At 46.9% G+C, this 11,615-nt stretch overlaps 1 protein-coding gene and 1 long non-coding RNA gene across 5 annotated transcripts in view; one reads left to right on the forward strand and one right to left on the reverse strand.

The window, feature by feature from the left end:
- The window catches only part of SYN3 (synapsin III), a 472,322-nt gene that overhangs the window by 458,523 nt on the left and 2,184 nt on the right, over positions 1–11,615 (forward strand). For 3 of the 4 annotated variants that reach the window (XM_070453985.1, XM_070453984.1, XM_070453986.1), the window contains exons 13-14: positions 2,917–3,205; positions 6,786–10,483. In XM_070453985.1, the coding sequence (XP_070310086.1) occupies positions 2,917–3,205; positions 6,786–6,918 (422 nt within the window). In that variant the 3' untranslated portion in view covers positions 6,919–10,483. Of the gene's footprint in view, positions 1–2,916; positions 3,206–6,785; positions 10,484–11,615 lie in introns of those variants that run through there. The other variant, XR_011483033.1, reaches the window with a different exon arrangement.
- LOC110148636 (uncharacterized) lies at positions 82–6,788 on the reverse strand. The gene is made up of 4 exons (XR_011483034.1): positions 4,015–6,788; positions 1,493–1,577; positions 328–439; positions 82–218 (listed from the first exon to the last, which is right to left on the reverse strand). It is a non-coding gene; the product is annotated as an uncharacterized lncRNA (long non-coding RNA).

Genomic DNA, 11,615 nt, shown 5'->3' on the forward strand with positions numbered 1-11,615 from the left:
TGCCAGGCCAGGCATTTTCACGGTGGTCTTTTAAGAATCTGCTTTAAGAACCACCAGAAAGAAAGTACTACCATCACACTGTGACCTTCCCAGGTGGTTTTATCAAAGTAATAGATTCATTTCTTCTTGAGAAAATCAGCCTTGGGCAGCAAACAGCTTCCTCTTCCACAGGTCTTATGTAAAACATCCATTCATCTTTCTCGTCTGTGTGTCTCTTCCTGGAAAAGCAGAAAGCGTTTAAGAAAAGGGAAATTGCAGGACTGACACAGCTGTGTACCAGTGAACACTGAGTTCTTCAGGCAGATGCACACGTTTGAATCTACTTACAATGTCTCAGTCCTCTGGCAGACTTAGGCAAGTTACCTCACTTCTCAGAGGCTGAGATTCCACAGTGAGGAAGGAGGAGATGACATGTGCCTGTTTAGTAATGGGGAGCTGCCTGTGAGATAATGCAAGAGAAGCAGTTATAAATAGCAAGGTGTCCCAGTGTGGAGGTAGTGCTTAGTAGGTGCTAGTAATTTACTGCTGATAACCATCACTCAGTCGTGTCTGACTCTTTGGGACCCCATGGACTGTAACCCACTGGGCTGCTCTGTCCATGGAATTCTCCAGGCAAGCATACCAGAAGGGGTTGCCATTCCCTCCTCCAGGGGATCTTCCCTAGCTCAAGGGTCAAACCCAGGTCTCTTGCATTGCAGGCAGATTCTTTACTGGCTGAGCCAGCAGGGACTTTGACTGTTAAAAGCTCACTATTCGAGACTTCCTTGGCAATCCAGAGGTTAGGGCTCTGCGCTTCCAGCTCAGGGAGTGCAGTGGGACCAAGACCCCACACGCCACACAGTATGCCAAAAAAAAGAAAATCTGGGTCCAGAGAGATGTCAAGTAGATGGAGAAACAGGATAGGGATCTCAAAAGGAGACAAAAGGGATTATCAAAACCTTTGAGGCCAGCAAGGATGCCAAGAACTTATTCTTACTGGATTTTTCTGTAAGGAAAGCAGTTATGCTGATAGAAAGAGACACTGCCAGAATAAACTCTTATATCTTTTAAAACTCACTACTAATAATTGTGTCTTACTAAGCTTCCCTGCTGACTCAGTGGTAAAGAATCCAACTGTCAATACAGGAAACACAAGTTCAATCCCTGGGTCAGGAAGATCCCCTGGAGAAGGAAATGGCAATCCACTCCAGGACTCTTGCCTGGGAAAATCCCATGGACAGAGGAGCCTGGTGGGCTGCAGTCCATGAGGGTCACAAAGAGTTGACCACAACTTAGCGACTAAACAACAAACAACACTGCAGTGATAATATACATGTTGTTCTTAATGAGTGTCATCATTAAGAATACTTACATACTGCAGCCCCACTGCCCTCCTGCCAGGTGATAACTCTTTGATTATAGAATGTTCAAAAACAACTTATTCATCACCCTGCCAGGCTCTGGCTGTGTCTCTGCCCTACCCTCTCCTTTCCCACTCTGCCCCAAGACTTACTTCTTCAACCACATTTGCACAGAGCACTTCTAAAACAGAGAGCTACTGTATTCTTGTTTCCTCTCCGGCTCAGAGTAGAGACACACTGGATAAATAAAGAGATATTATTTTAAGGGACAGGAAGCTAAACATACTTTTAGTGAGTTGAAAAACAATCAATTAAAAACCAATTAGGATCATTAAAGAAGATGCTCATTGAATTAACATTTAGAGTAAAAATAACAAGGCTAATTAAAACACAATGCTTTCCTTGATTTCCCAAATTAACAAGATCACATTATTAACTTGTTTTTTGAACTCACTACTCATTTTCAACTCAGTGAAAGTGAAATTCTCTTTTAAGGAACCTCATCATCTTTTAGCACTGATCCTGTGCTAAAGCAAATACTAAGCAAATACTATCTATATATAAGTTAACTTTTTTCTGTGCTCAAACAAAAAGTATTATTTTTTTTTTTTGCTTTGCCAAGAAGCTGAAAGAAAATAACTAGTCTCTTGATGAATCCCATCTGTATAATAGGGACTAAATGAATTGTTAATAAATGAATGAATAAGAGTCCAGATTTTCTAAGATATTAATCAGCCTTGATGGGCAGAGTATTGGGGAAAGGGGAAATTTAAGATAAAAGTAGAAAACATGTTTTTTTGGACCTATGGTGAGTTTAACAAACCAAAAAAAGCAAACCAACATTTAAAAATGAGAAGCTTTTACATAAAATCCAGATTTCCAGCTCCTGTGACAGAGTAGGAGCTCTAGAAACAGTGGGCAACAATGTAGCAAATACCACTGACACCTAGTAATAGCAGCTCCCTTATAATTAAGCGGCTCCCCAGATGGCGCTAGTGATAACAAGTCCACCTTCCAATAAAGAAGTAAGAGATGTGGCTTCCATCCCTGAGTCAGGAAGATCGCCTGGAGGAGGGCATGACAACCAACTCCAGTATTCTTGCCTGGAGAATCCCATGGACAGAGGAGCCTGGTGGGCTATAGTCCATGGGATCGCAGAGTCAGACACAACTGAAGTGACTTAGCATGCATAGCCTGTTCCCTTGGACAGGGCAAGGACCCCTTCCTTTGCCTCAGGCATGTATTTTTATACATGCCAAAATGAAATTAACCCACAAATGCTGTTTTATAAGCTGCTTTCTGTCTAGCAGTATATATTCATATTTAGCTTATATTGTCAACAACATCCCATGTCATTTAATATTGTTCTGCCACATCATACATGATGACCATAGCACATTCCATTACATGAATGTATCTTAATGTTCCAGTCAGTTCCCCTATGGTTGCGTGTTTGTATTGTTTTCAGTTTTTCACTGGTAGGGAGAACCCTGTAATGAACATCCTCGAAGTGACACTTGTGCACAGCCTTATTTATCCTAAAGAATTTGAACGGAATCATTTTTTCTCCCTGCAGGGGGCCCTCGCCCAGTTCAGTCTCCTCAACCCCCAAGATCTGGGAGTCCCTCCCAGCAGAGGCTCTCCCCACAAGGCCAGCAGCCCCTGAGCCCTCAGTCTGGATCGCCACAGCAGAGATCGCCAGGGTCTCCCCAGCTCTCCCGTGCATCTGGAGGCAGCTCTCCAAACCAGGCCCCCAAGCCGAGCGCACCCCTTACCTCACAGCCCCGGCCCCCCGTGCAGGGCCGCAGCACCTCCCAACAGGGTGAAGAGGCGAAGAAGCCAGCATCACCCCATCCCCATCTCAAGTAAGTGATGTGGGACCCGGGAGGTCTGAGAGTGGACTTGGGGTGTGGGCAGAGCTGGGCTGGCTCAGGGTCAGGGACTCAGAGCAAGACCCACCAAGGCCTCACCCCAACTTTAAATGGGTAAAAGGAGGCCTAGAGGATGGAACCTGGGTGGCAGGTAGGACCTAGCAAGGCCAGAGCATAGGTTAGGCCCCACTGTGATCCTCCATGTATACCTGCATCAGTTGCTTCCTGCTGCATAACAAACCACCCTGAAACATAGTGGCTTAAGAAAGCAACCATTTTCTTTGTTTATAGTTTTTTTTCATTTAGTCACTTGTACTGAGTTTGGTTCAGCTGGGAGGATCTCCCAATGGTCTCTCCTGGAGAGTTACCAGATAAAATGCAGGATGCCCAATTAGATTTTAATTTCAGCAATGAATAATTTGGAGTGTATACCCTTAAATATTGCACGTGCTTAGTCACTCAGTCATGTCCGACTCTTTGCGACCCCATGGACTATAGCCCGCCTGGCTCCTCTGTTCATGGGATTCTCTAGGCAAGAATACTGGAGTGGGTTGCCATGCCCTCCTCCAGGGGATCTTCCCAACCCAGGGATCAAACCCAGATCTCCCGCATTGCAGGTGGATTCTTTACTGTCTGGGCCACCAGGGAAGCCAAATATTGCACAGGTTAGACTTATACTCAAAAGGTATTTTTTTAATCTCAATTTCAAACTTAACTGGGTGTCGTGTATGCTTGCTTACTAAAATCTAGCAACCCTGCTCTCCTGGGATTGCTCACAGGGCTGTAGTTATCCAGCAACTTACCTATGACCGACAGTCCAAGAGGGCTTCCTGCACACATCTGGTTGTTGGTGTCACCTGTCAGCCAAGCCTCTCTCTCTCTCCTGGGCCTCATCCTCCATCAGCCTGGACCCAACTTCCTCATGTGGTAGAATTACATTCCAAAGGGCAAAAGTAGAAGCTTCGAGGCCTCTAAAGGTCCAGGCTTAGAAGTTGCATGATGTCATTTCATCCCATCATAGGCTTTTGATAAAAACAAGTCACATGGTCAAGCCCAGATTAAGAAGGTGGGAAAATAGACTCCTTTTTAAAACCTTATTTATTTGTCAGGCCGTGTTGGGTCTCAGTTGCAGCGTGTGGGATCCTTCTTGTGTCCTGCAGGCTCAGTAGTTGTGGCGCACAGGCTTAAGTTGCTCCTCGGCATGTGGGATCTTAGTTCCCTGACCAGGGATCAAACCCATGTCTCCTGCATTGCAGGACGGATTCTTAACCACTGGACACCAGAGAAGTCCCAGAAATACACTCTTGATACAAGGACCTGCAAAGTCACCCTGTGAAAAGCTAGATGACTGGGGCGGAAGGGAAGGTTCCATCCCCGGGCACACATCTGTTCTCTCTCTCATTTCCTCTCAAGCCTGTCTCTTGGTTTGAGGTCAGAGAAAGAGATCCCAAATGTATTTTCTTTGGAAAGTTTTTCCTTTCCTTCAACTCCAAACAAGCTAACCATAATTTTTCAGAAGAGTTAATATATTCATCTAGTTCAAAGATCTAAAAGATATTGATGTTTTTATTGAAAACCCTTACCTCATTCTCATCCAATGCTTTCCTGCACCCTGCTCCCCAGAGGTCACCACTTTTGTTAGTTCTAGTGTGTTCCTCCAGTATTTCCTTATGCATATATGGAAATATATGTTCTGGTTCCCTCCTCCCACTTATTTACATAATCAGCAGTGTTCACTATCCACACTATTCGCTTCTTGCTTTTACATTTAGTAATACATTCTGGAGCTCTTCCACGCAGTTCATTGACATTTTCTCCTTTTCACAGCTGTATAATTATTCCACTGTATAATTATACTATAATTTATCTAACTAATCCACTGTAAGTGGAAATTTGGTTTTCTCTTACAAAGAAGGCAGCAGTGAATAGCCTTGAAAGCATGCTTTTTCTTATATGTGCAGGATCAACTGTATAGAAAATACCTGAAATGGTATTGTTGGGTCAAAGGATAAATGCATTTTTAGCTTAGTAATATTACCAAGTGGCCCTGTAGCAGTAGGCATAGAGGTTGACAGCACAGACTCTAGTCAGACCCGCTTTGGGTTCAGTTTGAAGTCTGCCACTTAAAAGCTGCCTGACCTCAGAAAAAAGTTACTTAACCTCTCTGTGCCTAAACTTCTTCACATGCAAAATGGGGACAATAGAGTTTACCCCACAGGGCTATTATAAGAATTAAAATGAGTGTTTGCACAGTTGGTGCTCAGAACGCTGCTGGCTCCATATGTGTGTATCTGTGGCTGCCTCTCACATGTGAAAAGATGCAGCCCAGCTAATCACAGGACAGACAAGGGCTCTGGAACTTAAGCCGGGTTTTAGCACTAATCTTGTAGTAACCTAGCTGTGTGTGTGTGTTAGTCACTTAGCCGTGTCTGACTCTTTGGGATCCCATGAACTGTAGCCCCCCAGGCTCCTGTGTCCATGGAATTCTCCAGGCAAGAATACTGGAGTGGGTTGCTATGCCTTCCTCCAATGGATCTTCCTGACCAGGGAGCAAACTTGAGTCTCCTGCATTGCAGGCAGATTCTTTATTGTCTGACCCATCAGGGAAGCCCAGTAATCTAGCTAACAACACTTGAATCTCCTGGTTGATGCTGTAAAGTATGATTTAGTTCAGTTCAGGTCAGCAGGTCCTTACCAAACGCCTACTCTGAACTAGTCTTGAATAACACCCTGGGTGGAAAAAGCAAGGGGTAAAAGATAGCCCTGCTCTGAAGAAGATTTCAATTATTTAATGTGATGACAAGAGCCTGCGTGCATCTCTTCCTATGTCTTTCACCCCCACTAGACTGTGAGCCTCTTGAGGGCAGGGCCTGAATCTCATTCATGTCTGGAGCCCTGTCACCTGGCATTAGGCTGGCACAAAGAGTCAAACACCGCCTTTCAGATAGTAGGCACTGTGAGAATTCCAAAGCGCACTGGAATTAGCCATGAGAGCTTCGGGCAGACTTGGAGTGGAAGCCCATGGTGTTGGAGCTGCCCGAGGCCTGAGGGTGGGCTGGACCAACCCTCCGTCTCACAGATGAGGGAAGGAGGCCCCACTCAGGGCCTTTCCTGCCCACAGCTGGAGGAACAGATGGCAGGAAGGGCCTGGAACACAGACCCTCTGATCCCCAAGCTAGTGCTGGAAAGTCTAGGAGGAGCAAGCCTAACCTGTCGATACCACACCTTTGAGTTTGCCAAGCGGGTCTGTGCACCGAGGCCGGAGAGTGGACGAGCTGCTCTCCACTTGTGCCTGCCGACTGAGCAGCCTGTTTTTGTGGGGAGAATTTGAGCCTTGGATGCCCCCTTGTTCCTTGCTATGAGCCCCAATTCCTGCACCTAAAAGAGGAGGCTCCCAGGAGCCACCTGGCGGGTTAACTGTGTGTGTGGTATAAGTGTGGGGATGCCTGGCTGCGGGGCTCAGTGTCCTTGGGGTGATGGGGTTCATCCAGCCGGCTCCCAGACAAGCCCCAGGACTCATTTCCTGGGGAGTCCAGCCATGTCACCCCCAACTTCCTTTGCCTTTCTGTTTCAGCAAATCCCAGTCCCTGACTAACAGCCTCAGCACATCTGACACCTCCCAGCGCGGGACCCCCAGTGAAGACGAGGCCAAGGCCGAGACCATCCGCAACCTGAGGAAGTCTTTCGCCAGCCTGTTCTCTGACTAATCCTGGTCAGGCCTCTCCTGCCCCACCCTCCGTCTCAGCCTTGGTTCCTGCTGGGAACAGAATGGAGGGCCTGAGAATATCCTTTCCAAATGCCTTTGATCCAGGAACTGAGTCCGTGTGTTCCCATTTCCTTTTGCCGTGGCGTTCCAGCATCATCCAGCCAAGCGGTAGGCGTTTGAGAGCCTCCAGATTCCTCAAAATGGGCCTTAAAGATGGGTGTCACATCCACCTTCCTGCCCAGATGCTTGCTCCCCTGCCTCAGATAACCAAGTGAGACATCAGTGTGAGTGGTTTTGACATTGCTTGTTAGTGTTTCGCTTGCCTTTGGGAAGGGCCTCCTCTGAGCCTTGCCCCCATCTCCATCAAATGCAGATGCTGAAGTCAGACCTCAGCAATGTAGGAGGCAATAAACTTTTGACAGTGTTCTACAAACAAAAGGAGAAAAGCCTAGCCAAGGGAACTTAGCACCTACCCTTATCCGTTCCATCCAAGCTCAAGAGACAGGCCTGCAGCCCAGGCAGGCCCAGGCCCCATCACACCCGCCACCAGTGGATCTTGAGTACCACAGAATGAATTCAGACCATGCGACACGCTGAGCCTTTCAGAACACAACAGAAACAGAGGGGAGGCTCTGCAAGACCACTCACAGCCAGCATGCTATCCTAAGTTGGACAGCCAAGAGCAGACCCCGGGTTCTTTTAGGAATCACGACTAGTTTCCAGAGGGAGATGTCCTCAACTAGTCAAGGCCCCTCTGCCCATTCTGTGTTACACCACCGTTCAGCCTCTCTGAATTCCCACCAGGAATGCTGTTTCCCCCTCGAGGACACACAAGGAACCAGAGACGGTGAGCAGGCAGATGACACAGGATCAGAAAGTGTGATGACAGTAACTTCTAGCTCGGTGCTTCAGACTGAGCAGCAAGGCACTGGTAGGTTACTCAGTTACACAAGGGCTCCCTGGTCAAATGTGCTTCGGAGACACTGTTTTGGGCTTGCTTTCTGAGCTCGATAGTACCTATATCACAGGCTCTTGGAAGTCCTGTAGTAAAGAAATTAGTTTTAACTTTGTTTAAGCCACACTTACTTGGCTAAAAAAGTTAACTGCAGAGCTGGAAAATGTAGCCCTGACTCTCTTCCCAGTGCTCTTTCTCCTGCATCAGACTCTTCTGGGGAGGGGCAGGGGTTGCAGGGGGGGTGTCCTGATCACCAAGCACCTGGTGCTAGAAACATCGTTGGTGCCAGAACCAGCCTCCTGGTTCTAGAAAGCACTGAGGGTATTAGAACATAGCCACGCTGTCCCCTTACATCCCACTTAGCAACTTGAGGGGCTTCCCTGATAGCTCAGTTGGTAAAGAATCCACCTGCAATGTGGGAGACCTGGGTTCAATCCCTGGGTTGGGACGATCCCCTGGAGAAGGGAAAGGCTACCCACTCCAGTATTCTGGCCTGGAAAATTCCATGGGGTCGCAAAGAGCTGGACATTACTGAGCGACTTTCACTTTCACTTGCAACTTGAGACGCGTCTTCCCCTTACTGCTCACAGGGAAGGGAGAGAGGGAGGTGAAAATGAAAGCGTCCTTGGCCTGGAGCTGCACGCTGAATAAAAGAATGCAGAGAACTTGTCGGGCAGGTGTAACACCGCGGAGCCATGTGTTTTAGGAGATTAAGAAGACAGGAAATACACGAGGCAGTCATTGCTCTCCCACTCTGGAAATAAGACAGGAAGAAGAAATCATTCTCACCCAATTCTCATTTAGCAATAAAACACAGCCCAAAATACACAACGAAGTGGTGACAGGCTAGACAAGGTTCCTCAAAGCATAGGACATGGCCATGGGCATAAGTCACTTCATTTAAGGCTAGAGGAGTCAGAACTTCTGCTCATCAGGCCTTGAACCTGTCTCTGTCAGCCTCGCTAAGTGTTTGGAATGCCCCTTGAAGTCAGACCTGCCCTGAGCTGTGTGGGAACTCTGCTGCATGAATGGTGCTGGGGTGGAAGCACCACACCCAGGGTGGCCCCATAAACAGTGGTGACATGGCTTACGTTGTCCCACTTTCCTGTATTCTGTCCCCCTCCCTGAGAACATCGGAACGTTCAAACACCAGATATTCCAGTACAGTTGCACACACTCACTTCTCAGGCTAGGCATCCTTGTTTTTATAGCCATGCCCAGACAGCTCCAGAAAATGAGACAAGGTTATAACCAACACACTGAAACAAATTCTCCCATTGGTCTGTGTGTGAATGCAAAGACCAGGTATGGTCCTTTGTGACAGTTAGTCCCCAAAATGGACTGGTTTCTCATGTAAACTAGCACATGTTCCCTCCAAACATTTAACCTTTAATAATTGTGATATTTTTAAATGAGAAAGAACAAAACGAAAGGGGCAGAAGAGTCACTCTGGAGAGATTCTGAAAGGTCGTGTTTGTTCGTTTTTGCTTGGTTTCACAACTCTGATCCAAAGAAAAGCCAGCATTTCCTATCCACACTGACTTGGTGAGGCTGAACCAGGACAAAGATACATTTGGTTTGTGCTGACATGTAGCACAGTAAATAGAGAGTTTAAAATGCAGCCCCACTGGACACCTCCACCAGCTGCAGAAAATACCTTCTTCCAGATTTTCCTCCTAACAGCCTGATTAAAGGGCACTGTCACTTAATTGTCACATCAGCTTTCGAGGGATACTGGAATCTCCATGTCCTTTCTCTTCCATTCATCCTCTGTCCTCTTTGTCACGCCCCCTCTGTCCCCTGGTTCAGTCCCTGCTGATGGGGCAGTTAGTTCTACCTTTCCAGAATTTCAGGGTGATAGGCCTTCACACCCATAGTAACAAACACAGTAGTAAATCCCATGAGCCTGAACATCAGTGACCTTCTGGAAGTTCTCATCTGAATTTGCAATGAAAGGAGCTTGAGGGGAAAGCAAGCTGGTGCCGGCAGCTCTTGAACAAGCTGTAGGGGCACGGCACAGCACCCGCCGTCAGCACATGGTCGGTGTGCAGGATGTGTGTTAGACTGGCCCTTCTAGAAAACTATGCAATCAACAAAATGCAAACCAAGTGTTAAAAGTAAAGAAAAAGTTTGTTTTTTCTGAGACTATCAATGTGAGGAAGTCACTTGCCCAGGAAAAGAATTAAACCAATAGAGAGATTAATGAGATAAGAAGCTGAAGAAAACCTGTGGTCCACGGGAACAAGCCACAGGTGAATTGACTGCAGGGCATCCACAGCTGGGAGCAGAAGGGACGCGGTGCCACTGTCAGCATCAGTCAGGAGGTGTGGTGAGCAGACCAGGACAATACCAAAGCTTGTCCAACGACCCAGGACCCGGGGGTCCCTCCAGAGCACCCAGTACACAGCAGAGCCCAACTCTGGCCATCCCGCACCCCTAGCTCCGTACTTCATGTTCAACTGCGTAGAACAGGTCGGTGGCTCATTCGCCCTTGTGTGTTCAGAATGGGTGAAAGGATGAAGGTTAGGGTACAGTGTAAGCCTGTGAAGTCAGCCTTGCAGATACAAGCTGTAACTCAATTATGCTGGAGGATTAAATAGCTCTGAGAGCACTTGCATATGCGTGGTTTTCTTTATCCAAGCAAGCATGGGGACTGGTTACTAATTATCCCCACTAAGTGTCAACAGTTGTCCTGGACTCCAGGGCAGTCACGGATTAAATCCTGTTTCAGTCTACCATGCAGACTTTGATAGAAGGTGGCACTTTGGGTTTGCTTGCAGACAAACTGGAAGGTTGCACGATAAGCAAGTCACACCAGCCCATTAACCAAACACAATGCAGAAAGGGCACAGAGGCTGCTTTGTGTTTCCACGAATGAAACATGCAGCCACAAGAGAGGAGACTCGTAGATTCTGCTCAGAACCCTCTCAACTGCCAGGAAGAAAAGAAGAAAAAGTTTTTTGAAATTTTAGTGTGTCATAAAAACCAATCTAAACATTCCTTCTACAGTTGTATGAGAGAAGAGAGAGAGAAAATTCTTTAAAATCCTAAGTATCTTTCATTATTTCTATTCTGATTGGTCCTGCTGCTGCTAAGTCGCTTCAGTGGTGTCCGACTCTGTGCAACCCCATAGACGGCAGCCCACCAGGCTCCTCTGTCCCTGGGATTCTCTAGGCAAGAATACTTGAGTGGGTTGTCATTTCCTTCTCCAATGCATGAAAGTGAAAAGTGAAAGTGAAGTCGCTCAGTCAGGTCCGACTCTTCGCGACCCCACGGCCTGTAGCCTACCAGGCTGCTCCGTCCATGGGATTTTCCAGGCAAGAGTACTGGAGTAGGTTGCCATTTCCTTCTCCACTGATTGGTCCCACTACTTGTAATTTCAATTTCCAAACTATCATATTTAAGTATCTTCTCTCTCTGGTCTTTTGTTAAGTCTAGAGCAGAAGCAAATTAACATCTCCTTCCCTCTTAATTAACATTTCACCTGGTTTGCTCTGGGACAGCAGAAACTTCCAGTGCTATAACCTGTTAGGGAATCCCAAAGAGGGCCATTTAATTAAGATGAAACCTTGTCATGTGACCTAATGCTTCCATGTTTTTTCCACTCTACATATTCTGCAGTCAACTGGAGGCTGTCCAAAGAAGTGTTAACCCTGCCTGGCTCCTCCCGGGGCTCTGTAATTTGGCAGGGTAGGAGAAAGACAAACCTTGGTTCAGGCTCCCAAGTATAGAGAGCAAAGGGG

Source organism: Odocoileus virginianus, chromosome 23 (genome assembly GCF_023699985.2).
Source record: "Odocoileus virginianus isolate 20LAN1187 ecotype Illinois chromosome 23, Ovbor_1.2, whole genome shotgun sequence".
NCBI classification, from domain to species: Eukaryota; Metazoa; Chordata; class Mammalia; order Artiodactyla; family Cervidae; genus Odocoileus; species Odocoileus virginianus.